Source organism: Salmo trutta, chromosome 4 (assembly GCF_901001165.1).
Source record: "Salmo trutta chromosome 4, fSalTru1.1, whole genome shotgun sequence".
Taxonomy (NCBI): Eukaryota; Metazoa; Chordata; class Actinopteri; order Salmoniformes; family Salmonidae; genus Salmo; species Salmo trutta.
Genome location: NC_042960.1, coordinates 72474399 through 72501843, shown reverse-complemented (window position 1 = coordinate 72501843; position 27445 = coordinate 72474399). Strand labels below are relative to the sequence as shown.

General features: G+C 47.1%; 1 protein-coding gene across 5 annotated transcripts in view; it reads left to right on the top strand.

Annotated features, from left to right (window-relative positions):
- dapk2b (death-associated protein kinase 2b) overlaps positions 1 to 26687 on the top strand; it is a 49418-nt gene extending 22731 nt beyond the window's left edge. Inside the window, exons 4-13 of one of the 5 annotated variants that reach the window (XR_003878058.1) lie at positions 4622 to 4760; positions 7949 to 8081; positions 8592 to 8640; positions 9808 to 9834; positions 9954 to 10106; positions 12653 to 12698; positions 14769 to 14858; positions 19251 to 19334; positions 23769 to 24660; positions 24968 to 26687. Coding sequence is in view for 1 of the 5 variants with exons in the window: in XM_029751994.1 (XP_029607854.1) it covers positions 4622 to 4760; positions 7949 to 8081; positions 8592 to 8640; positions 9808 to 9834; positions 9954 to 10106; positions 12653 to 12698; positions 14769 to 14858; positions 19251 to 19334; positions 23769 to 23849 (802 nt within the window). In the remaining 4 variants the exon portion in view is untranslated. Of the gene's footprint in view, positions 1 to 4621; positions 4761 to 7948; positions 8082 to 8591; positions 8641 to 9807; positions 9835 to 9953; positions 10107 to 12652; positions 12699 to 14768; positions 14859 to 19250; positions 19335 to 23768 lie in introns of all 5 variants that reach the window. The other 4 variants (XR_003878056.1, XR_003878057.1, XR_003878055.1 and 1 more) reach the window with 4 other exon arrangements.
- Positions 26688 to 27445: the final 758 nt, after the last annotated feature.

Sequence of the window (27445 nt, the reverse complement as noted above, 5' to 3'; positions counted from 1 at the left end):
CCTACACACAACCGTGACACAAATATATCTTGTAATTGAACAAAATAGTAAGGTGGCCAATAACTGGCCGATAATACGGGATGTATTTTTTGGGGGATAAACCGCTTATCAAAATGCAGATAGTTAAATATTTAACCAAATAGCTACTCGGACTAACTATTTAGCAGTGTTATAGCTTGAGACTAGAAGCTGTCAAGGGTCCTGTTGGTGCATCGATGTTTCTTGCCGTGCGGTAGCAGAGAGAACAGTCTATGAATTGGGTGGCTGGGGTCTTATGGCCTTCCTCTGACACCGCCTGGTATAGAGGTCCTGGATGGCAGGAAGCTTGGCCCCGGTGATGTACTGGGCCGTACGCACTACCCTCTAGCGCCTTCCTTGCGGTCAGATACCAAGTAGTTGCCAGTGGTGATGCAGCCAGTCAAGATGCTCTCAATGACATTTAAGTTTAAAACTGCTTCCGGTTCCGGGTGAGTGATGGCATGAGGTGCGCACATATCATTCAATATTAACTCCCTTTTACTGCTTAAAATACGATAAAATAAACACTGACCTAATATTTAAATACCAGAAGTAAACAAAATGGACTAATTTAGCTAGTAGCTATTTCATAGGGAAAAATAGCCGTGGAGCAACAATCAGCACCAAAAAAAAAAAATCAGAGCACAAGCCGAACACCAGGCTTATTTATCTACAATGTTTGAGCTGGAGACAACATTTTTTAAAGCGGTAATCACGAAAGCTTTTGCAGCGGAGCTAAACAAGTCAATTCAAAGGCTCAATGCATCTTTATCTAAACTCAAAATTGCTGTGAAAGCCCAGGTAGTACGAGTTACAGACTTGGAAATGTCAGTAACTGACACACACGCTCGGGTTACTGAGCTGGAGAAGAGCTGATGTCTCTCCAGAATCAATCAAGATACCAAACCATCAAAAATCACAGGCCTGCCCGAGAGAGTGGAACGACCGCAGGCTACCACCTTCACTGCTAACCCGTCGATGGAGATCCCGGGGGACAAGGTGCTGCCAGAGTCACCTGAGCTTGACAGGGTCCATCGGACTTTCCAACATAAGCCGGCGCCCGGCGCGACACCAAGGGCCCTGCTGGTGAGATCAATGTCGGTGAAGGAGTGTCCTCCGCGCAGAAAAACGCTCCAGTTCCAAAGGCATCAAATCCGGCTGACTTCAATCAACAACAATCCCATAACATTAAGACTGAATTGTACAACGTGGGGTTGAGATTCGTGCTGCAATTTCCAGCAAGGCTGAACGTCTTCCGTAACGGAGAGGAGTTCATATTTAACGCAGCAAAATACCTGTAAAATCACGACAATGAAGAAAATCCTTCCCACACTGTAAACACAAGAAGGTCGCGGAGTCTTGAATATATAACTGACATATTCATAGGAATGTAGCCAGGTATGACTTTACTAAAGAAAATATGGGAATAATTCACAGAAACTCCGGTGAATGAAGGCTTATTCTTTTTCTAAAATGATATTTAAAAAACACACGTTTCCAAATCATGGTCATTGTTCCTGATTTCACTCCGTAATAATAATAACTAGGCTACTTTTTTATTTTATTTCAAACGACACCGTTTGAAATTCGAGGTGGAATTATTATGAATTATTCCTCATAAATCAAACACACAACTTTACTTGGAGCAGATGAACTTCAAGAGGGGGAAAATATGAAGCAACGAACTCTTGACTTCCCTGGACAAATGAACTATGACATTTAAAAACAGAGAAGAATGAAGAACGATAGGTGTACATGTCATTATTTTCTGTTTTTCGATTGTCTGGGTGTCATGTTTTCGTTGCTGTATCACTGACAACGATTCAAGTGATCCTGCATTGTTGGTTAAAGCGCTTGTAAGGAAGCATTTCACGATAAGATCTACACCTGTTGTATTCGGTGCATGTGACAAATAACATTTGATTAGATTTTTTTATTTTGTTTAATTTTATTGATGTATCTCCTATCTCAAAATGACTATCTATAATCCCTTTTGGGGGGGGAGAGAATTGTAGCATTTTTTTTTAAAGTGAATAAATGAATCTGGTTTAAAACTTCAAAAATAAGACGACTTTTAATACATTTTCATATTGAAATAAGCTTGGTAGATATAGGAGGGGTTTTGTTTAATCAGGAATTGGATCACAGGGCAGGGGGGAGGAAGGTAGAGGGGGAACAATGGGTATATGAGGGTATTGTGTGAAAATGTTCTCTCTAGGTCTCTCCTGTTTTTGTTTTGAATTATTAATAATGGCACAAACTTTAATCTAAAGTACATGTTGTCAGCATATTGCATATGATCAACTTCTTCCTATGTTTTGTCAATTCTACTTCTTCCTATATTACTACAGGAATGACAATCTTTGACTCATTTAGATGTATGGCCGGTAGACATAATACTTTTTCAGAATTTAACATATTTTCATGGAATGTGAAGTGCATGGCATGTCACATTTTAAAATGAAACAAATAATACAATACATTTAAAATGTGGACAGCCCTGTTGCAAGAAACGCATTTAATGGGACAAGACATGGAACTAACTAAAAAAAAGATTGGGATAAAGAAATATATTTAACATCTCACTCACCCAAAGCAAGGGGGAGGGACAGTGCTGTTCAATAATACTATTATTAAGCACAAGAAATACTATAGCAGGGAAATATCATGTATTAGTTATAGAAGGCATGGTGTGACAGACAGACAGCCTGTCAGTAAGTGTTATAGAAGGCATGGTGTGACAGACAGACAGCCTGTCAGTAAGTGTTATAGAAGGCATGGTGTGACAGACAGACAGCCTGTCAGTAAGTGTTATAGAAGGCATGGTGTGACAGACAGACAGCCTGTCAGTAAGTGTTATAGAAGGCATGGTGTGACAGACAGACAGCCTGTCAGTAAGTGTTATAGAAGGCATGGTGTGACAGACAGACAGAAAGACAGCCTGTCAGTAAGTGTTATAGAAGGCATGGTGTGACAGACAGGCAGCCTGTCAGTAAGTGTTATAGAAGGCATGGTGTGACAGACAGACAACCTGTCAGTAAGTGTTATAGAAGGCATGGTGTGACAGGCAGACAGCCTGTCAGTAAGTGTTATAGAAGGCATGGTGTGACAGACAGACAGACAGCCTGTCAGTAAGTGTTATAGAAGGCATGGTGTGACAGACAGCCTGTCAGTAAGTGTTATAGAAGGCATGGTGTGACAGACAGACAACCTGTCAGTAAGTGTTATAGAAGGCATGGTGTGACAGACAGACAGCCTGTCAGTAAGTGTTATAGAAGGCATGGTGTGACAGACAGACAGCCTGTCAGTAAGTGTTATAGAAGGCATGGTGTGACAGACAGACAGAAAGACAGCCTGTCAGTAAGTGTTATAGAAGGCATGGTGTGACAGACAGACAGCCTGTCAGTAAGTGTTATAGAAGGCATGGTGTGACAGGCAGACAGCCTGTCAGTAAGTGTTATAGAAGGCATGGTGTGACAGACAGACAGCCTGTCAGTAAGTGTTATAGAAGGCATGGTGTGACAGACAGACAGCCTGTCAGTAAGTGTTATAGAAGGCATGGTGTGACAGACAGACAGCCTGTCAGTAAGTGTTATAGAAGGCATGGTGTGACAGACAGACAGCCTGTCAGTAAGTGTTATAGAAGGCATGGTGTGACAGACAGACAGCCTGTCAGTAAGTGTTATAGAAGGCATGGTGTGACAGACAGACAGCCTGTCAGTAAGTGTTATAGAAGGCATGGTGTGACAGACAGACAGCCTGTCAGTAAGTGTTATAGAAGGCGTGGTGTGACAGACAGACAGCCTGTCAGTAAGTGTTATAGAAGGCATGGTGTGACAGACAGACAGCCTGTCAGTAAGTGTTATAGAAGGCATGGTGTGACAGACAGACAGCCTGTCAGTAAGTGTTATAGAAGGCGTGGTGTGACAGACAGACAGCCTGTCAGTAAGTGTTATAGAAGGCGTGGTGTGACAGACAGCCTGTCAGTAAGTGTTATAGAAGGCATGGTGTGACAGACAGACAGACAGACAGACAGACAGACAGACAGACAGACAGACAGACAGACAGCCTGTCAGTAAGTGTTATAGAAGGCATGGTGTGACAGACAGACAGACAGACAGACAGACAGACAGACAGACAGACAGACAGACAGACAGACAGCCTGTCAGTAAGTGTTATAGAAGGCATGGTGTGACAGACAGACAGCCTGTCAGTAAGTGTTATAGAAGGCATGGTGTGACAGACAGACAGACAGACAGACAGACAGACAGCCTGTCAGTAAGTGTTATAGAAGGCATGGTGTGACAGACAGACAGCCTGTCAGTAAGTGTTATAGAAGGCGTGGTGTGACAGACAGCCTGTCAGTAAGTGTTATAGAAGGCATGGTGTGACAGACAGACAGACAGACAGACAGCCTGTCAGTAAGTGTTATAGAAGGCATGGTGTGACAGACAGACAGACAGACAGACAGACAGCCTGTCAGTAAGTGTTATAGAAGGCATGGTGTGACAGACAGACAGCCTGTCAGTAAGTGTTATAGAAGGCATGGTGTGACAGACAGACAGCCTGTCAGGAGCTCTAAAAGTGTGTGTTTGTGTTGCAGGGTGGCTGGAGGAGAGCTGTTTGACTTCCTGGCCCAGAAGGAGTCTCTGAGTGAAGAGGAAGCTACCCAGTTCATCAAACAGATCCTGAACGGAGTACAATTCCTCCATAGCAAGAGAATTGCACACTTTGACCTCAAGGTACTTTTACACGCTCATGCCGTTTTTAGCAATATGGAACGCGTGTGGTGAAGTTGAGCTCAGTTGGTTAGAAATACTTCCTCTAAGGATTGGGGTGAGCTGTCGTCATGTGTAGTGTGTCGCTAAGTTAGGGCGGCGGCCATATTACTACCACACAGGCAGTCATATGTAGTGTGTCGCTAAGTCAGGGCGGCGGCCATATTACTACCACACAGGCAGTCATGTGTAGTGTGTCGCTAAGTTAGGGCGGCGGCCATATTACTACCACACAGGCAGTCATATGTAGTGTGTCGCTAAGTCAGGGCGGCGGCCATATTACTACCACACAGGCAGTCATGTGTAGTGTGTCGCTAAGTTAGGGCGGCGGCCATATTACTACCACACAGGCAGTCATGTGTAGTGTGTCGCTAAGTTAGGGCGGCGGCCATATTACTACCACACAGGCAGTCGTGTAGTGTGTCGCTAAGTCAGGGTGGCGGCCATATTACTACCACACAGGCAGTCATGAGTAGTGTGTCGCTAAGTTAGGGCGGCGGCCATATTACTACCACACAGGCAGTCATGTGTAGTGTGTCACTAAGTCAGGGCGGCGGCCATATTACTACCACACAGGCAGTCGTGTAGTGTGTCGCTAAGTCAGGGCGGCGGCCATATTACTACCACACAGGCAGTCATGTGTAGTGTGTCGCTAAGTCAGGGCGGCGGCCATATTACTAACACACAGGCAGTCATGTGTAGTGTGTCGCTAAGTCAGGGCGGCGGCCATATTACTACCACACAGGCAGTCATGTGTAGTGTGTCGCTAAGTTAGGGCGGCGGCCATATTACTACCACACAGGCAGTCATGAGTCATGGCTGCAGTCAGTCGTGAACGTTGAGTCATGGTAATCTCATACTATGTGCTATGTACATGAATGGGGCTGATGTACATGAATGGGGCTGATGGGCATGAATGGGGCCGATGGACATGAATGGGGCTGATGTACATGAATGGGGCTGATAGGCATGAATGGGGCTGATGGGCATGAATGGGGCTGATGGGCATGAATGGGGCTGATGGACATGAATGGGGCTGATGGGCATGAATGGGGCTGATGGGCATGAATGGGGCTGATGGGCATGAATGGGGCTGATGTACATGAATGGGGCTGATGGGCATGAATGGGGCTGATGGAAATGAATGGGGCTGATGGGCATGAATGGGGCTGATGGGGGGCTGATGTACATGAATGGGGCTGATGGACATGAATGGGGCTGATGGACATGAATGGGGCTGATGTACATGAATGGGGCTGATGGACATGAATGGGGCTGATGGACATGAATGGGGCTGATGGACATGAATGTGGCTGATGGACATGAATGGGGCTGATGTACATGAATGGGGCTGATACCCAACTCTTTAACCCCCATCTGGTAATGACCTGTTTATCAACAGGGGCTCTGTAGTACCTAATGTCCTGGTCATCCTGTTTATCAACGGGGGCTCTGTAGTACCTAATGTCCTGGTCATCCTGGTTATCAACAGGGGCTCTGTAGTACCTAATGTCCTGGTCATCCTGTTTATCAACGGGGGCTCTGTAGTACCTAATGTCCTGGTCATCCTGGTTATCAACAGGGGCTCTGTAGTACCTAATGTCCTGGTCATCCTGTTTATCAACAGGGGCTCTGTAGTACCTAATGTCCTGGTCATCCTGGTCATCCTGTTTATCAACAGGGGGCTCTGTAGTACCTAATGTCCTGGTCATCCTGGTCATCCTGTTTATCAACAGGGGCTCTGTAGTACCTAATATCCTGGTCATCCTGTTTATCAACGGGGGCTCTGTAGTACCTAATGTCCTGGTCATCCTGGTTATCAACAGGGGCTCTGTAGTACCTAATGTCCTGGGCATCCTGTTTATCAACGGGGGCTCTGTAGTACCTAATGTCCTGGTCATCCTGGTCATCCTGTTTATCAACAGGGGGCTCTGTAGTACCTAATGTCCTGGTCATCCTGGTCATCCTGTTTATCAACAGGGGCTCTGTAGTACCTAATATCCTGGTCATCCTGTTTATCAACGGGGGCTCTGTAGTACCTAATGTCCTGGGCATCCTGGTTATCAACAGGGGCTCTGTAGTACCTAATGTCCTGGGCATCCTGTTTATCAACGGGGGCTCTGTAGTACTTAATGTCCTGGTCATCCTGGTCATCCTGTTTATCAACAGGGGGCTCTGTAGTACCTAATGTCCTGGTCATCCTGGTCATCCTGTTTATCAACAGGGGCTCTGTAGTACCTAATGTCCTGGTCATCCTGGTTATCAACAGGGGCTCTGTAGTACCTAATGTCCTGGGCATCCTGTTTTTCAACGGGGGCTCTGTAGTACCTAATGTCCTGGTCATCCTGGTTATCAACAGGGGCTCTGTAGTACCTAATGTCCTGGTCATCCTGGTCATCCTGTTTATCAACGGGGGCTCTGTAGTACCTAATGTCCTGGTCATCCTGTTTATCAACAGGGGCTCTGTAGTACCTAATGTCCTGGTCATCCTGGTCATCCTGTTTATCAACAGGGGGCTCTGTAGTACCTAATGTCCTGGTCATCCTGGTCATCCTGTACCTAATGTCCTGGTCATCCTGGTCATCCTGTTTATCAACGGGGGCTCTGTAGTACCTAATGTCCTGGTCATCCTGGTCATCCTGTTTATCAACGGGGGCTCTGTAGTACCTAATGTCCTGGTCATCCTGTTTATCAACAGGGGCTCTGTAGTACCTAATGTCCTGGTCATCCTGGTCATCCTGTTTATCAACAGGGGGCTCTGTAGTACCTAATGTCCTGGTCATCCTGGTCATCCTGTACCTAATGTCCTGGTCATCCTGGTCATCCTGTTTATCAACAGGGGGCTCTGTAGTACCTAATGTCCTGGTCATCCTGGTCATCCTGTTTATCAACGGGGGCTCTGTAGTACCTAATGTCCTGGTCATCCTGGTCATCCTGTTTATCAACAGGGGGCTCTGTAGTACCTAATGTCCTGGTCATCCTGGTCATCCTGTTTATCAACAGGGGGCTCTGTAGTACCTAATGTCCTGGTCATCCTGGTCATCCTGTTTATCAACGGGGGCTCTGTAGTACCTAATGTCCTGGTCATCCTGGTCATCCTGGTTATCAACAGGGGGCTCTGTAGTACCTAAAGCTGAGGTTCTTGTTTTCAGCCTGAGAACATCATGCTGCTGGATAAGAACGTTGATCTACCTCGCATCAAGCTCATAGACTTCGGTCTGGCCCATAAGATGGATCAGGTCGGGACAGACTTTAAAAAGATCTTCGGAACACCTGAATTTGTCGGTAAGTATTTCACGGCATCGACGAGGACTCCATGTTTATGTATACCAGGCTTCATCTACATTTTATTGACTGATATTTGACAATAGACAATGTTGGAGAGAATGTGTAGAGTTGTGTCATTGTGTAGTGTTGTTTCATTGTGTAGTGGAGAGACTGTATTGTGATAATGTGTATTGTGTTGTGTGGAGACTGTATTGTGATAATGTATTGTGTAGTGGAGAGACTATTGTGATAATGTATTGTGTAGTGGTATTGTAGTATTGTGATAATGTATTGTGTAGTGTAGAGACTGTATTGTGTAGTGGAGAGACTGTATTGTTATAATGTATTGTGTAGTGGTATTGTAGTATTGTGATAATGTATTGTGTAGTGGAGACTGTATTGTGATAATGTATTGTGTAGTGGAGAGACTGTATTGTGATAATGTATTGTGTAGTGGAGAGACTGTATTGTGATAATGTATTGTGATAATGTATTGTGATAATGTATTGTGATAATGTGTATTTCCAGCTCCAGAAGTCGTCAACTATGAGCCTCTGGGTTTAGAAGCAGACATGTGGTAAGAGCTGATAGCTACCTCACACTCATTGGTTTAATTTATACAACATGCCTTCATAGATACACACAGATACACAGATACACACAGATATACACACACACACACACACACACACACACACACACACACACAGATACACACAGATACACACACACAGATACACACACACAGATACACACAGATACACACAGATAGATATACACACACAGATACACAGATACACACACACAGATACACACAGATACACACAGATAGATATACACACACAGATACACACAGATACACACAGAAAGATATACATGGGTTCCATCCACCAACCTCACTACGGATTCAACACCTGGACAGGACAGGACAGGACAGCAGACAGGACAGCAGACAGGACAGCAGACAGGACAGGACAGCAGACAGGACAGGACAGCAGACAGGACAGCAGACAGGACAGCAGACAGGACAGGACAGCAGACAGGACAGCAGACAGGACAGGACAGCAGACAGGACAGCAGACAGGACAGCAGACAGGACAGCAGACAGGACAGCAGACAGCAGACAGGACAGCAGACAGGACAGGACAGGACAGCAGACAGGACAGCAGACAGGACAGCAGACAGGACAGGACAGCAGACAGGACAGCAGACAGGACAGCAGACAGCAGACAGGACAGGACAGGACAGCAGACAGGACAGCAGACAGGACAGCAGACAGGACAGCAGACAGGACAGGACAGCAGACAGGACAGCAGGCAGGACAGCAGACAGGACAGCAGACAGGACAGCAGACAGGACAGGACAGGACAGGACAGCAGACAGGACAGGACAGCAGACAGGACAGCAGCCAGGACAGGACAGCAGACAGGACAGCAGACAGGACAGCAGACAGGACAGGACAGCAGACAGGACAGCAGACAGGACAGGACAGCAGACAGGACAGGACAGCAGACAGGACAGGACAGCAGACAGGACAGGACAGGACAGCAGACAGGACAGCAGACAGGACAGCAGACAGGACAGGACAGCAGACAGGACAGCAGACAGGACAGCAGACAGGACAGCAGACAGGACAGCAGACAGGACAGCAGACAGGACAGCAGACAGGACAGCAGACAGGACAGCAGACAGGCTGTGAATCATCTCAGCAGATGAACCTTGTTGTTCTCCTCTTCTATCACAGGAGCATCGGCGTCATCACGTACATACTGTAAGTAGAAACTGTTAAAACCTCTTTTAGGAAACACATGGCGTTGCTTGATTTATAAATGTATTGATGTGACAGTTTGGACACAGTGTCACTCATGGACTCTTTGTGTGTGTTTTCAGTTTGAGTGGAGCGTCACCGTTCCTCGGGGATTCAAAGCAGGAAACTCTTGGGAACATCTCAGCCATAGCCTACGAGTTCGATGACGAGTTATTCAGCAGGACCAGTGAGCTGGCCAAAAGCTTTATACGACAACTACTGGAAAAGGACACCAGGTTAGAGTCAGTTCTCACCTGGAGGTCAAAGATCAGATGAGAATAAAGACCAGTGTGTAGAGTTCTGAGCTAGCCAGCTGCAGAGGAGAGATCTGTGAACCTTGACCCCTGTGTGTATCAGTGCCGAGCGATGAATCAAAATGTAGGTTATTTTTTTTTCAGTTTTTAAACAACTAATTGACCGACTTCGGTAAAAAGGATTTTGAAGTCCGTTTTCTTCAGGGTTTTCCTGTGAGCTCAATGAGCACATTGCGTAGTTTCTCTAGAGATAAATCAGATCCAGCCTGAACTGTGTGATGTAGTAGGGAGTTGTAGTTTCTCTAGAGATAAATCAGATCCAGTCTGAACTGTGTGATGTAGTAGGGAGTTGTAGTTTCTCTAGAGATAAATCAGATCCAGCCTGAACTGTGTGATGTAGTAGGGAGTTGTAGTTTCTCTAGAGATAAATCAGATCCAGACTGAACTGTGTGATGTAGTAGGGAGTTGTAGTTTCTCTAGAGATAAATCAGATCCACCCTGAACTGTGTGATGTTGTAGTTTCTCTAGAGATAAATCAGATCCAGCCTGAACTGTGTGATGTAGTAGGGAGTTGTAGTTTCTCTAGAGATAAATCAGATCCAGACTGAACTGTGTGATGTAGTAGGGAGTTGTAGTTTCTCTAGATAAACCATGTGTGATGTAGTAGGGAGTTGTAGTTTCTCGAGAGATAAATCAGATCCAGACTGAACTGTGCGATGTAGTAGGGAGTTGTAGTTTCTCTAGATAAACCATGTGTGATGTAGTAGGGAGTTGTAGTTTCTCTAGAGATAAATCAGATCCAGACTGAACTGTGTGATGTAGTAGGGAGTTGTAGTTTCTCTAGAGATAAATCAGATCCAGCCTGAACTGTGTGATGTAGTAGGGAGTTGTAGTTTCTCTAGAGATGAATCAGATCCAGACTGAACTGTGTGATGTAGTAGGGAGTTGTAGTTTCCAACAGGCCAATATTCTACATAGTTTAGTGCAGAAAATGTAGTAATTAACTACAATGACCATAATCCATTGCGCGCCTCCTTGTCCGGTCTGTGTGTTTATTTTAGTGTGGGGCAGACACAGAAGAATGAAGGAGAGGAATAGAGGGCAGTTTTTTCACAAGTTATCTTAACCTGAAAACACATCATCTAAGTCATTGATAGGTGCTATTCAGCAGTCATAAAAGTTATGCCTTATTTACTTTGAAGAACTACTAAAACAGGGATTTTTGTCAGGCAGCAACTTCATAGAGATGACGACTTGGAAGGAAATATTAAAAACATCAAATAAACCTAATGTAATAAAACACAACAACTGAAATATGTTATTAAAGTCATGTGACTAACTGGTGGTTAATAAATGATCGTCAGTAATGGACAGTCACTACCATCATAGGGACTTTGATTCATTGTTTTATTATGTGTTGTTACAGCATTCAATGTATAGTGCATTTACTTACCATTTTTTAAAATCTACATCAAAAACAATTTTTTTTTTTATAATCAAACCGAAACAACCTCAAAAAACACTGATTGCTCAGAGCTAGTGTGTGTTACTTAACATCAATCAATCACGTTTATTTATAAAACCCTTTTTACATCAGCTGATATCTCAAAGTGCTGTACAGAAACCCAGCCTAAAACGCCAAAACAGAAAGTAATGCAGATGTAGAAGCACGGTGGCTAGGAAAAACTCCCTAGAAAGGCCAGAAGCTAGGAAGAAACCTAGAGAGGAACCAGGCTATGAGGGGTGGCCAGCCCTCTTCTGGCTGTGCCGGGTGGAGATTATAACAGCACATGGCCAAGATGTTCAAATGTTCATAGATGACCAGCAGGGTCAGATAATAATAATCACAGTGGTTGTCGAGGGTGCAACAGGTCAGCAACTCAAGAGTAAATGTTAGTCGGCTTTTCATAGCCGATCTTTCAGAGTTAGAGACAGCAGGTGCGGTAGAGAGAGAGAGAAAGTCGAGAACAGCAGGTCCAGGACAAGGTAGCACGTCCGGTGAACAGGTCAGGGTTCCAGCAGGTCTGGGACAGCAGGTCCAGGACAAGGTAGCACGTCCGGTGAACAGGTCAGGGTTCCATAGCTGCAGGCAGAACAGTTGAAACTGGAGCAGCAGCGCGACCAGGTGAACTGGGGACAGCAAGGAGTCATCAGGCCAGGTAGTCCTGAGGCATGGTCCTAGGGCTCAGGTCCTCCAGGAGGAGAGGGAGAGAGAGCATACTTAATAAGGATCCATCCATTTTTTTCTCTCCAATTTTCGCCTAAAATGACATACCCAAATCTAACTGCCTGTAGCTCAGGACTAGCATCCCTCCAGTATACATCTTCCTTTGTTAATTGATTAGTCACTGGACTTGTTTCCTTGAAGGAACCTACAGTACATGCATACCCCAGAGGTTGTCAGTGTCGAGGCAGGATGGGACTTGTTCACTTGCCAACCATCTGTTTTCATAGAGCGACAACACTTCTTTGTGCACGCGTCCCCTCGCTAAGCTAACAAACCTTTACGGTTGTTCTTTGCCTTTCAGAAAACGGTTGACAATCCATGGTGCTCTGAAACATCCCTGGATACAGGTAATGACACGGTTTATTATTATTATGTTATATTTGTTGAACACTTTGAAGCTCGACTATAACAGTTTGTTCTGCAGAGATTGAAATGTTGACACCCTAACTGACTTTTTCCCCTCATGTTGTTTTTCGGTGGCTAATACACAGCCAGAGATGCAGGAGTCATTTGATTATAGCTATCGGTGGCTAAAACACAGCCAGAGATGCAGGAGTCATTTGATTATAGCTATTAAGAACTTCAACGACTGTTATACAGTTAGATATCTTGCTTTCGTAAATTGACTCTGCCTATCTACACCGATTTCAGAGGACTGCTGAGTTTACGAAAGTGCAAAACACCTGCTGAATATGACCGGTGTCAGTAAATGTAGGCAAAAATAAAGGCCTAACCAGCTCTGCTACAGCGAGTAAAAACCGTAATAGTTAGTCAAGAACGCTCTGGATAACATGTAACCAGCCTAACCAGCCTAACCAGCACTGCTACAGCGAGTAAAAAACGTAATAGTTAGTCAAGAACGCTCTGGATAACATGTAACCAGCCTAACCAGCACTGCTACAGCGAGTAAAAACCGTAATAGTTAGTCAAGAACTAAAGTAACTGGTCAGAGTTAGCTGTTCTCTCATTTGTGTCTGGAAGTAGCTAGCTAGCAAGCTAGACAACTTTAGCCAGTTAGCTTGGGTGCTTGGCTGGGACAAGCATGCATTGGCAGGCAAGTTGCAGAAGTAGGAAGAGGCCACAATTCCCCATCGTTTATCAGTGCAATTTTGACGGCCAACAAGCTGAAAAAGTTTGAGAGGGTTTATCTAATGTTCCTGCATTAGATTTTAGCTCATATACCTCTGGCTAGCATTAGTTGTTGATCTTGTGGTTGTTGATGTGCATGTAGGGAGAGGGAGCCTACCTTTTCATGGTTGTTTGATCAATAGGACTGTAAAGTTCCCAAGTGGAAGAGGACTTCATATCCCTGGACACTTTTATCTCCATCTCTTCATTCAAAGACACGATCATGGACACTCTCCCAGGGCCCCGTCCCTCAAAGACACAATCATGGACACTCTCCCAGGCCCCGTCCCTCAAAGACACAATCATGGACACTCTCCCAGGCCCCGTCCCTCAAAGACACGATCATGGACACTCTCCCAGGGCCCCGTCTCTCAAAGACTCAAATCATGGACACTCTCCCAGGGCCCCGTCCCTCAAAGACTCAATCATGGACACTCTCCCAGGCCCCGTCCCTCAAAGACTCAAATCATGGACACTCTCCCAGGGCCCGTCCCTCAAAGACACAATCATGGACACTCTCCCAGGCCCGTCCCTCAAAGACTCAAATCATGGACACTCTCCCAGGCCCCCGTCCCCACTTTATCTCCATCTCTTCATTCAAAGACACAATCAGGGACACTCTCCCAGGGCCCCGTTCCCACAGGAGGCTTTTAGCCTTTTTGCAGGCCGTCATTGTAATTAAGAATTGGTCCTTAACTGACTTGCCTAGTTAAATAAATGAAATAAACATGTTTTTATTAATCCTTAGCCCTTCTTTAAAGGTGTAGAAGGCCCATTCTCCCCAACTGTGTTTGGGTTTGTACTACTTTTTAGAATGGCAATTTTTTTCACCACTATGTTGTTCTGAAATATGAACACAGAAATACTGGACATGTTGAACTCTTATCATGGTCGTGATTTCATGGTCGTGATTTCATGGTCGTGAATTCATGGTCGTGATTTCATGGTCGTGATTTCATGGTCGTGAATTCATGGTCGTGATTGCATGGTCGTGATTTCATGGTCGTGATTTCATGGTCGTGAATTCATGGTCGTGATTTCATGGTCGTGAATTCATGGTCGTGAATTCATGGTCGTGATTTCATGGTTGTGATTTCATGGTCGTGATTTCATGGTCGTGAATTGGACTCACATTATTCTGGTCTTGTCCCCCTCCATTGGTCTTGACTCGGACTTGATTTGCTCCGGTCTTGAATCGGACACAACACTGCTGCTTGCCATAGATTACCTTGGTATAGATCCCTGTCTTTATCCATGTGTGTTTGTGTGTGTGTGTTGTCCCCCTGCAGCCGTTGGACTCCAGACAGGCCCTGGTCAAGAGACAGTCTGTAGTCAACCTGGAGAACTTCAGGAGACAATACGCCCGACGCAGGTGGAAGGTAAAACAGACAGACCTTACACTGCAATAGGAGTGTATGGAAAGAAACCTCTGGGGGAATTAATTTATGGACTTGGTTTCTCTCCTAATCACAACTGTCTGTCTGCCTCATGGCCTACATTCCCCCCAGCCTCATGGCCTACATTCCCCCCAGCCTCACGGCCTACATTCCCCCCAGCCTCACGGCCTACATTCCCCCCAGCCTCCCAGCCTCATGGCCTACATTCCCCCCAGCCTCACGGCCTACATTCCCCCCCAGCCTCACGACCTACATTCCCCCCAGCCTCATGGCCTACATTACCCCCAGCCTCACGGCCTACATTCCCCCCAGCCTCCCAGCCTCATGGCCTACATTCCCCCCAGCCTCATGGCCTACATTCCCCCCAGCCACACGGCCTACATTCCCCCAGCCTCCTGGCTTACATTCCCCCCAGCCTCCCAGCCTCATGGCCTACATTCCCCCCAGCCTCACGACCTACATTCCTCCCAGCCTCCTGGCCTACATTCCCCCCAGCCTCATGGCCTACATTCCCCCCAGCCTCCCAGCCACCATTCCCCCAGCCTCCCAGCCACCATTCCCCCAGCCTCCCAGCCTCACGGCCTACATTCCTCCCAGCCTCCTGGCCTACATTCCCCCCAGCCTCATGGCCTACATTCCCCCCAGCCTCACGGCCTACATTCCCCCCAGCCTCCCAGCCTCACGGTCTACATTCCTCCCAGCCTCCTGGCCTACATTCCCCCCAGCCTCACGGCCTACATTCCCCCCAGCCTCACGGCCTACATTCCCCCCAGGCTCATGGCCTACATTCCCCCCAGCCCCCCAGCCTCACGGCCTACATTCTCCCCAGCCTCATTGCCTACATTCCTCCCAGCCTCCTGGCCTACATTCCCCCCAGCCCCCCAGCCTCACGGCCTACATTCTCCCCAGCCTCACGGCCTACATTCCTCCCAGCCTCACGGCCTACATTCCCCCCAGCCTCACGGCCTACATTCCCCCCAGCCTCACGGTCTACATTCCCCCCAGCCTCATGGCCTACATTCCCCCCAGCCCCCCAGCCTCACGGCCTACATTCTCCCCAGCCTCACGGCCTACATTCCTCCCAGCCTCACGGCCTACATTCCCCCCAGCCTCACGGCCTCCTGGCCTACATTCCCCCCAGCCTCCCAGCCTCACGGCCTACATTCCCCCCAGCCTCACGGCCTACATTCCCCCCAGCCTCCCAGCCTCACGGCCTACATTCCCCCCAGTCTCACGGCCTACATTCCCCCCAGCCTCACGACCTACATTCCCCCCAGCCTCATGGCCTACATTCCCCCCAGCCTCACGGCCTACATTCCCCCCAGCCTCACGGACTACATTCCCCCCAGCCTCACGGTCTACATTCCCCCCAGCCTCACGGCCTACATTCCTCCCAGCCTCATGGCCTACATTCCTCCCAGCCTCCTGGCCTACATTCCCCCCAGCCTCACGGCCTCCTGGCCTACATTCCTCCCAGCCTCATGGCCTACATTCCTCCCAGCCTCCTGGCCTACATTCCCCCCAGCCTCCTGGCCTACATTCCCCCCAGCCTCACGGCCTCCTGGCCTACATTCCCCCCAGCCTCCTGGCCTACATTTCCCCCAGCCTCACGGCCTACATTCCCCCCAGCCTCCCGGCTTACATTCCCCCCAGCTTCACGGCCTACATTCTCCCCAGCCTCACGACCTACATTCCCCCCACCCTCATGGCCTACATTCCCCCCAGCCTCACGGCCTACATTCCTCCCAGCCTCATGGCCTACATTCCCCCCAGCCTCACGGCCTACATTCCCCCCAGCCTCACGGCCTACATTCCCCCCAGCCTCACGGCCTACATTCCCCCCAGCCTCCCAGCCTCCTGGCCTACATTCCCCCCAGCCTCATGGCCTACATTCCCCCCAGCCTCATGGCCTACATTCCCCCCAGCCTCATGCCCTACATTCCCCCCAGCCTCCCAGCCTCCTGGCCTACATTCCTCCCAGCCTCACGGCCTACATTCCTCCCAGCCTCCTGGCCTACATTCCCCCCAGCCTCACGGCCTACATTCCCCCCAGCCTCATGGTCTACATTCCCCCCAGCCCCCCAGCCTCACGGCCTACATTCTCCCCAGCCTCATTGCCTACATTCCTCCCAGCCTCCTGGCCTACATTCCCCCCAGCCTCCCAGCCTCCTGGCCTACATTCCCCCCAGCCTCCTGGCCTACATTCCCCCCAGCCTCACGGCCTACATTCCCCCCAGCCTCACGGCCTACATTCCCCCCAGCCTCACGGCCTACATTCCCCCCAGCCTCATGGCCTACATTCCCCCCAGCCTCACGGCCTACATACCCCCCAGCCTCATGGCCTACATTCCCCCCAGCCTCCCAGCCTCACGGCCTACATTCTCCCCAGCCTCACGACCTACATTCCCCCCAGCCTCATGGCCTACATTCCCCCCAGCCTCACGGCTTACATTCCCCCCAGTCTCACGGACTACATTCCCCCCAGCCTCACGGCCTACATTCCCCCCAGTCTCACGGCCTACATTCCTCCCAGTCTCATGGCCTACATTCCTCCCAGCCTCCTGGCCTACATTCCCCCAGCCTCACGGCCTCCTGTCCTACATTCCCCCCAGCCTCACGGACTACATTCCCCCCAGCCTCACGGCCTACATTCCTCCCAGCATCATGGCCTACATTCCTCCCAGCCTCATGGCCTACATTCCTCCCAGCCTCCTGGCCTACATTCCCCCCAGCCTCACGGCCTCCTGGCCTACATTCCTCCCAGCCTCATGGCCTACATTCCCCCCAGCCTCCTGGCCTACATTCCCCCCAGCCTCCCAGCCTCCTGGCCTACATTTCCCCCAGCCTCACGGCCTACATTCCCCCCAGCCTCCCGGCCTACATTCCCCCCAGCCTCACGGCCTACATTCCCCCCAGCCTCACGGCCTACATTCCTCCCAGCCTCATGGCCTACATTCCTCCCATCCTTCTGGCCTACATTCCCCCAGCCTCACGGCCTCCTGGCCTACATTCCTCCCAGCCTCATGGCCTACATTCCTCCCAGCCTCCTGGCCTACATGCCCCACAGCCCCCCAGCCTCACGGCCTACATTCTCCCCAGCCTCACGGCCTACATTCCTCCCAGCCTCACGGACTACATTCCCCCCAGCCTCACGGCCTCCTGGCCTACATTCCCCCCAGCCTCCTGGCCTACATTCCCCCCAGCCTCCTGGCCTACATTCCCCCCAGCCTCACGGCCTACATTCCCCCCAGCCTCACGGCCTACATTCCCCCCAGCCTCATGGCCTACATTCCCCCCAGCCTCACGGCCTACATTCCCCCCAGCCTCATGGCCTACATTCCCCCCAGTGTCACGGTCTACATTCCCCCCAGTGTCACGGCCTACATTCCCCCCAGCCTCCCAGCCTCACGGCCTACATTCCCCCCAGCCTCACGGCCTACATTCCCCCCAGCCTCACGGCCTACATTCCTCCCAGCCTCATGGCCTACATTCCTCCCAGCCTCCTGGCCTACATTCCCCCCAGCCTCACGGCCTCCTGGCCTACATTCCCCCCAGCCTCCTGGCCTACATTCCCCCCAGCCTCACGGCCTCCTGGCCTACATTCCCCCCAGCCTCCCAGCCTCCTGGCCTACATTTCCCCCAGCCTCACGGCCTACATTCCTCCCAGCCTCCCGGCCTACATTCCCCCCAGCCTCACGGCCTACATTCCCCCCAGCCTCACGGCCTACATTCCCCCCAGCCTCACGGCCTACATTCTCCCCAGCCTCACGGCCTACATTCCTCCCAGCCTCATGGCCTACATTCCTCCCAGCCTCCTGGCCTACATTCCCCCCAGCCTCACGGCCTCCTGGCCTACATTCCTCCCAGCCTCATGGCCTACATTCCTCCCAGCCTCATGGCCTACATTCCCCCCCAGCCTCCTGGCCTACATTCCCACCAGCCTCCTGGCCTACATTCCCCCCCGCCTCACGGCCTCCTGGCCTACATTCCCCCCAGCCTCCCAGCCTCCTGGCCTACATTTCCCCCAGCCTCACGGCCTACATTCCCCCCAGCCTCCCGGCCTACATTCCCCCCAGCCTCCCGGCCGACATTCCCCCCAGCCTCCCGGCCGACATTCCCCCCAGCCTCACGGCCTACATTCCCCCCAGCCTCACGGCCTACATTCCCCCCAGCCTCATGGCCTACATTCCCCCCAGCCTCATGGCCTACATTCCCCCCAGCCTCATGGCCTACATTCCCCCCAGCCTCACGGCCTACATTCCCCCCAGCCTCATGGCCTACATTCCCCCCAGCCTCACGGCCTACATTCCCCGGCCCGGTTTGATTTGTGTAGACGGAGGCTCTTATCACTCTGAACTCTTTCCCCCTTTACAGCTTTCCTTCAGAATTGTGTCGCTCTGTAACCATTTAACTCGTATGATGAAGAAAGGACATCCCAAGCTGGCAGCCCAGGACGAGGTGCGTACAATACGAGCTCACAGTGTAGTCCACAGGAGGCTGGTGGCACCTTAATTGGGGAGGACAGGCTTGTGGTAATGACCGGATCGGAATGAGTGGAATGGAGTCAAATCAAATGTGTTTGATGCCGTTCCATTCGCTCCGTTCCAGCCGTTATTATGAGCCATCCTCACCTCAGCAGCCTCCACTGGGTTAACTAGATCAGATCTACATTAGTTATCACTGGTAGCAGCAGGTCTATGGGTTAACTAGATCAGATCTACAGCAGGTCTATGGGTTAACTAGATCAGATCTACAGCAGGTCTATGGGTTAACTAGATCAGATCTACATTAGTTATCACTGGTAGCAGCAGGTCTATGGGTTAACTAGATCAGATCTACAGCAGGTCTATGGGTTAACTAGATCAGATCTACATTAGTTATCACTGGTAGCAGCAGGTCTATGGGTTAACTAGATCAGATATACAGCAGGTCTATGGGTTAACTAGATCAGATCTACAGCAGGTCTATGGGTTAACTAGATCAGATCTACAGCAGGTCTATGGGTTAACTAGATCAGATCTACATTAGTTATCACTGGTAGCAGCAGGTCTATGGGTTAACTAGATCAGATATACAGCAGGTCTATGGGTTAACTAGATCAGATCTACAGCAGGTCTATGGGTTAACTAGATCAGATCTACAGCAGGTCTATGGGTTAACTAGATCAGATCTACATTAGTTATCACTGGTAGCAGCAGGTCTATGGGTTAACTAGATCAGATCTACAGCAGGTCTATGGGTTAACTAGATCAGATCTACATTAGTTATCACTGGTAGCAGCAGGTCTATGGGTTAACTAGATCAGATCTGGCAGCATGACTCTATTACAGTGTTTAGTACAGTATGTGTTGTTAGCAGTATACAGTATACAGTATGTGTTGTTAGCAGTATACAGTATACAGTATGTGTTGTTAGCAGTATACAGTATGTGTTAGCAGTATGCAGTATGTGTTAGCAGTATACAGTATGTGTTGTTAGCAGTATACAGTATGTGTTGTTAGCAGTATACAGTATGTGTTAGCAGTATACAGTATGTGTTGTTAGCAGTATACAGTATGTGTTGTTAGCAGTATACAGCATGTGTTGTTAGCAGTATACAGTGTGTGTTATTAGCAGTATACAGTGTGTGTTATTAGCAGTATACAGTACGTGTTGTTAGCAGTATACAGTATGTGTTGTTAGCCGTATACAGTATGTGTTGTTAGCCGTATACAGTATGTGTTGTTAGCAGTATACAGTATGTGTTGTTAGCAGTATACAGTATGTGTTGTTAGCCGTATACAGTATGTGTTGTTAGCCGTATACAGTATGTGTTGTTAGCAGTATACAGTATGTGTTGTTAGCAGTATACAGTATGTGTTGTTAGCCGTATACAGTATGTGTTAGCAGTATACAGTATGTGTTGTTAGCCGTATACAGTATGTGTTAGCAGTATACAGTATGTGTTGTTAGCAGTATACGGTATGTGTTGTTAGCAGTATACAGTATGTGTTGTTAGCAGTATACAGTATACAGTATGTGTTGTTAGCAGTATACAGTATGTGTTGTTAGCAGTATACAGTATACAGTATGTGTTAGCAGTATGCAGTATACAGTATGTGTTAGCAGTATACAGTATACAGTATGCGCAGTATACAGTATACAGTATGTGTTGTTAGCAGTATACAGTATGTGTTGTTAGCAGTATACAGTATGTGTTGTTAGCCGTATACAGTATGTGTTAGCAGTATACAGTGTGTGTTGTTAGCAGTATACAGTGTGTGTTGTTAGCAGTATACAGTATGTGTTGTTAGCAGTATACAGTATACAGTATGTGTTGTTAGCAGTATGCAGTATACAGTATGTGTTGTTAGCAGTATACAGTATGTGTTAGCAGTATGCAGTATGTGGTGTTAGCAGTATACAGTATGTGTTAGCAGTATACAGTATGTGTTGTTAGCAGTATACAGTATGTGTTGTTAGCAGTATACAGTATGTGTTGTTAGCAGTATACAGTATGTGTTAGCCGTATACAGTATGTGTTGTTAGCAGTATACAGTATGTGTTGTTAGCAGTATAAAGTATGTGTTGTTAGCAGTATACAGTATGTGTTGTTAGCAGTATACAGTATGTGTTGTTAGCAGTATACAGTATGTGTTGTTAGCAGTATACAATATGTGTTGTTAGCAGTATACAGTATGTGTTGTTAGCAGTATACAGTATGTGTTGTTAGCAGTATACAGTATGTGTTGTTAGCAGTATACAGTATGTGTTAGCAGTATACAGTGTGTGTTGTTAGCCGTATACAGTATGTGTTGTTAGCAGTATACAGTATGTGTTGTTAGCAGTATACAGTATGTGTTGTTAGCAGTATACAGTATGTGTTAGCAGTATACAGTATGTGTTAGCAGTATGCAGTATGTGGTGTTAGCAGTATACAGTATGTGTTAGCAGTATACAGTATGTGTTGTTAGCAGTATACAGTATGTGTTGTTAGCAGTATAAAGTATGTGTTGTTAGCAGTATACAGTATGTGTTGTTAGCAGTATACAGTATGTGTTGTTAGCAGTATACAGTATGTGTTGTTAGCAGTATACAGTATGTGTTGTTAGCAGTATACAGTATGTGTTGTTAGCAGTATACAGTATGTGTTAGCAGTATACAGTGTGTGTTGTTAGCCGTATACAGTATGTGTTGTTAGCAGTATACAGTATGTGTTGTTAGCAGTATACAGTATACAGTATGTGTTGTTAGCAGTATACAGTATGTGTTAGCAGTATGCAGTATACAGTATGTGTTAGCAGTTTGCAGTATGTGGTGTTAGCAGTATACAGTATGTGTTAGCAGTATACAGTATGTGTTGTTAGCAGTATACAGTATGTGTTGTTAGCAGTATACAGTATGTGTTGTTAGCAGTATACAGTATGTGTTGTTAGCAGTATACAGTATGTGTTTTAGCAGTATACAGTATATGTTGTTAGCAGTATACAGTATGTGTTGTTAGCTGTATACAGTATGTGTTGTTAGCAGTATACAGTATGTGTTGTTAGCAGTATACAGTAGGCAACAGTACAGTCCCTGTGAAAGATGTTATAAATATGCTGCCTGGGTACTGTCACGATGCAGAATGCTGGCGTGCTTCTGTTTTCAACAGACATGTTATTTTGTTAGTTCTCAAACTAAAATAAGTAACACTTAACTCAGTTCATGGTTTCACACGGTACATTCAGTAGTTTTGGGAACAGAAGTGTGACTGTGTGACAGAGTGACAGCATTCTCTGAATGCAAAGGAAACCGTATGCTGCAATTTGATGCATGTTGTTGAGTGGTAAGGGTGGTGCACAACAGTTGTTTCTGGCTCAGGTTAAGGTTTGCAGCTCAGGTTAAGGTTTGCAGCTCAGGTTTGCAGCTCGGGTTAAGGTTTGCAGCTCAAGTTTGCAGCTCAGGTTTGCAGCTCGGGTTAAGGTTTGCAGCTCAGGTTAAGGTTTGCAGCTCAGGTTAAGGTTTGCAGCTCGGGTTAAGGTTTGCAGCTCGGGTTAAGGTTTGCAGCTCGGGTTAAGGTTTGCAGCTCAAGTTAAGGTTTGCAGCTCAGGTTTGCAGCTCAGGTTAAGGTTTGCAGCTCGGGTTTGCAGCTCAGGTTTGCAGCTCAGGTTAAGGTTTGCAGCTCAGGTTAAGGTTTGCAGCTCAGGTTAAGGTTTGCAGCTCGGGTTAATGTTTGCAGCTCAGGTTTGCAGCTCGGGTTTGCAGCTCGGATTAAGGTTTGCAGCTCAGGTTTGCAGCTCAGGTTAAGGTTTGCAGCTCAGGTTAACGTTTGCAGCTCAGGATTGCAGCTCGGGTTAACGTTTGCAGCTCAGGTTTGCAGCTCGGGTTAAGGTTTGCAGCTCGGGTTAAGGTTTGCAGCTCAGGTTTGCAGCTCAGGTTAAGGTTTGCAGCTCAGGTTAAGGTTTGCAGCTCGGGTTAAGGTTTGCAGCTCGGGTTAAGGTTTGCAGCTCAGGTTAAGGTTTGCAGCTCGGGTTAAGGTTTGCCGCTCGGGTTAAGGTTTGCAGCTCGGGTTAAGGTTTGCAGCTCGGGTTAAGGTTTGCAGCTCAGGTTTGCAGCTCAGGTTAAGGTTTGCAGCTCGGGTTAAGGTTTGCAGCTTGGGTTAAGGTTTGCAGCTCGGGTTAAGGTATGCAGCTCAGGTTAAGGTTTGCAGCTCAGGTTAAGGTTTGCAGCTCAGGTTTGCAGCTCAGGTTAAGGTTTGCAGCTCGGGTTAAGGTTTGCAGCTCGGGTTAAGGTTTGCAGCTCGGGTTAAGGTTTGCAGCTCGCAGCACGGGTTAAGGTTTGCAGCTCGGGTTAAGGTTTGCAGCTCAGGTTTGCAGCTCGGGTTAAGGTTTGCAGCTCAGGTTAAGGTCTGTTTTTTCATCATACTTCCAGAGGGACTGTGAGAGCGACCAGGAGACGGAGATGATCATGAAGAAAAGACCCAGAACCAGGAAGAGAAGCAACACTTCCTGAAACCTGCCTGTCTTTTCGGATTTGTTGAATGTGTTTCTGTAGCAAACATGATTGGTCCAAAAGCAGTCACAGAGACTACTTCAAAAACTGCTGTCCATACAATGTCTTTTATTTGTTGCACAGCATTCTGGGGCAATAGATGAAACGCGTTGATAGTGTTTCCTATGGAGTGATTTCAGTGCCAACAGAAATGTTATTTGAATCCCTGCCTTCTGTAAAAGCTATCTAGATTGTAGAAATGTACATGTACAATTGACAGGTTACAGGGTACTGGTTAGGATAGGGTACAGGTTAGGGTTACAGGGTACAGGTTAGGATAGGGTACAGGTTAGGTATTACAGGGTACAGGTTAGGATAGGATAGGTTATAGGTTAGGTATTACAGGGTACAGGTTAGGATAGGATAGGTTATAGGTTAGGTATTACAGGGTACAGGTTAGGATAGGGTACAGGTTAGGTATTACAGGGTACAGGTTAGGATAGGATAGGTTATAGGTTAGGTATTACAGGGTACAGGTTAGGATAGGGTACAGGTTAGGGTTACAGGGTACAGGTTAGGATAGGGTACAAGTTAGGATAGGGCACAGGTTAGGGTTACAGGGTACAGGTTAGGATAGGGTACAGGTTAGGGTTACAGGGTACAGGTTAGGATAGGGTACAGGTTAGGTATTACAGGGTACAGGTTAGGATAGGATAGGTTATAGGTTAGGTATTACAGGGTACAGGTTAGGATAGAGTACAGGTTAGGGTTTAAGTGGACAGGTTAGGGTACAGATTAGGGTACAGGTTAGGGCAACAGTGGACAGGTTAGGGTACAGATTAGGGTACAGGTTAGGGCAACAGTGGACAGGTTAGGGTACAGATTAGGGTACAGGTTAGTGTTACAGTGGACAGGTTAGGGTACAGATTAGGGTACAGGTTAGTGTTACAGTGGACAGGTTAGGGTACAGATTAGGGTTACAGTTGACAGGTTAGGGTACAGATTAGGTTTACAGTTGACAAGTTAGGGTACATGTTGGGGTGCGGGTTAGGGTACAGGCTAGATTTAGGGTATAGGTTAGGGTTACAGGGTACAGGTTAGGATAGGGTACAGGTTAGGGTTACAGTGGACAGGTTAAGGTACAGATTAGGGTACAGGTTAGTGTTACAGTGGACAGGTTAGGGTACAGATTAGGGTACAGATTAGGGTTACAGTTGACAGGTTAGGGTATATGTTGGGGTGCGGGTTAGGGTACAGGTTAGATTTAGGGTACAGGTTAGGGTTACAGTGAAAAGGAAAGAGGACAGCTCACATATAATTAATTTAATGTTGTTATCCAATTGTCTTAAATAACCAACTTCTTCGTTCTGCTGTTGTCCTCATTCTGTTGTCCTCATTCTGCTGTTGTCCTCATAAATCACTAACTTCCTCATTCTGCTGTTGTCCTCATTCTGCTGTTGTCCTCATTAAGTCACTAACTTCCTCATTCTGCTGTTGTCCTCATTAAGTCACTAACTTCCTCATTCTGCTGTTGTCCTCATTCTGCTGTTGTCCTCATTCTGCTGTTGTCCTCATAAATCACTAACTTCCTCGTTCTGCTGTTGTCCTCATTCTGCTGTTGTCCTCATTAAGTCATTAACTTCCTCATTCTGCTGTTGTCCTCATAAATCACTAACTTCCTCATTCTGCTGTTGTCCTCATTCTGCTGTTGTCCTCATTAAGTCACTAACTTCCTCATTCTGCTGTTGTCCTCATTAAGTCACTAACTTCCTCATTCTGCTGTTGTCCTCATTCTGCTGTTGTCCTCATTAAGTCACTAACTTCCTCATTCTGCTGTTGTCCTCATTCTGCTGTTGTCCTCATAAGTGATTAACTTCCTCATTCTGCTGTTGTCCTCATAAGTGAACAACTTCCTCATTCTGCTGTTGTCCTCATAAGTGAACAACTTCCTCATTCTGCTGTTGTCCTCATTAAGTGACTAACTTCCTCATTCTGCTATTCTCCTCATAAGTGACTAACTTCCTCATTCCCATGTACTGTACATCTAAGGATGTGTATTATCTCTCTTGAAAACTGGCCTTACTTTGTACGACTGAAATGTTCAAGTTTTGATATATTCATGAAATGAGGATTTTGTGTCTTAAGTGGGTCGTACATGCTGACCACACCGCTCGCGTTGTAAAATAAATGTGCGCATACATGTTAATCAATACATTTCATCGAAACTGCTGGCGCACGTCAACAAGCGTCTGCGTAGCCAGGCGCTAAAATAGAACTTGGTTCTATTTGTGTGACGCTGAACGCGCTGCAAGTCCCGCCTTTCCCATCTCCTCATTGGTTGTTAGGAGCATATACCCACGTGGGTGATTGAAAGATAAACTGAGGTCCACACTTCAGGCCAGTTGGTGGTGGTAATGTACCTTAAAGCTGGGTGCCAACCCCCATATAAAATCCCAAGAAGAAGACTGAAGGAGGAGCGGTTACTAAAAACTAGACTTCCCCTTTTATCTGTGGATTAATTGTCAGGGGAGAGAACATACAAAAAAAAAATCTACTGAGATCCAGGAAAAAAATGTTACCTTGTGTATTTCAAATAAAACGACAACCCGATTGTTTAATTTTATCCCAGGACAAATGAGCTAAATGTCCATGAATGTTTCATGTATTTCAACCTGTCCCCAAATTAAAATATAATTTGTTCAGATATTTCAACCTGCATGTCCTGATTGTGTCTGGTGTGGTTGGACAAAATCAATGTGCGAGCGCGTGCCCGGTGTAGTCAGCATGTTCGTTCTTGTGATTCAATGCTGGAGGCTTCGCTGTTTAAAAAAATATAAACAACTTTTGTTAAAACTTGAAGTCAGCAATGTAGGTTAATGATTATTATAGGTTTTGTTTAGGCCTCATGCTTAGTCTGTGTTTCTACAGTAGTTATAACTATTCATTCTGTATCTACAGTAGTTATAACCATTCATTCGGGGTCTGACGCCATGGAGACAGCTAGTCTAACTGCGGTCTCTTGCCATGGAGACAGCTAGTCCTACTGGTGTCCAACTCATAACGAAAAAGACATTACAGACAAAATCATTTACAATTTACATCCATGTAAAACATTAACATGTAGAGTGTGGTCATCTATCACTTCCACATACATAAACACAACAGGTAGGTCACATGTCAGTACATAAACACAACAGGTAGGTCACATGTCAGTACATAAACACAACAGGTAGGTCACATGTCAGTACATAAACACAACAGGTAGGTCACATGTCATGACAAACACAACAGGTAGGTCACATGTCATGACATAAACACAACAGGTAGGTCACATGTCATGACAAACACAACAGGTAGGTCACATGTCAGTACATAAACACAACAGGTAGGTCACATGTCAGTACATAAACACAACAGGTAGGTCACATGTCATGACAAACACAACAGGTAGGTCACATGTCATGACATAAACACAACAGGTAGGTCACATGTCAGTACATAAACACAACAGGTAGGTCACATGTCATTACATAAACACAACAGGTAGGTCACATGTCAGGACATAAACACAACAGGTAGGTCACATGTCAGTATATAAACACAACAGGTAGGTCACA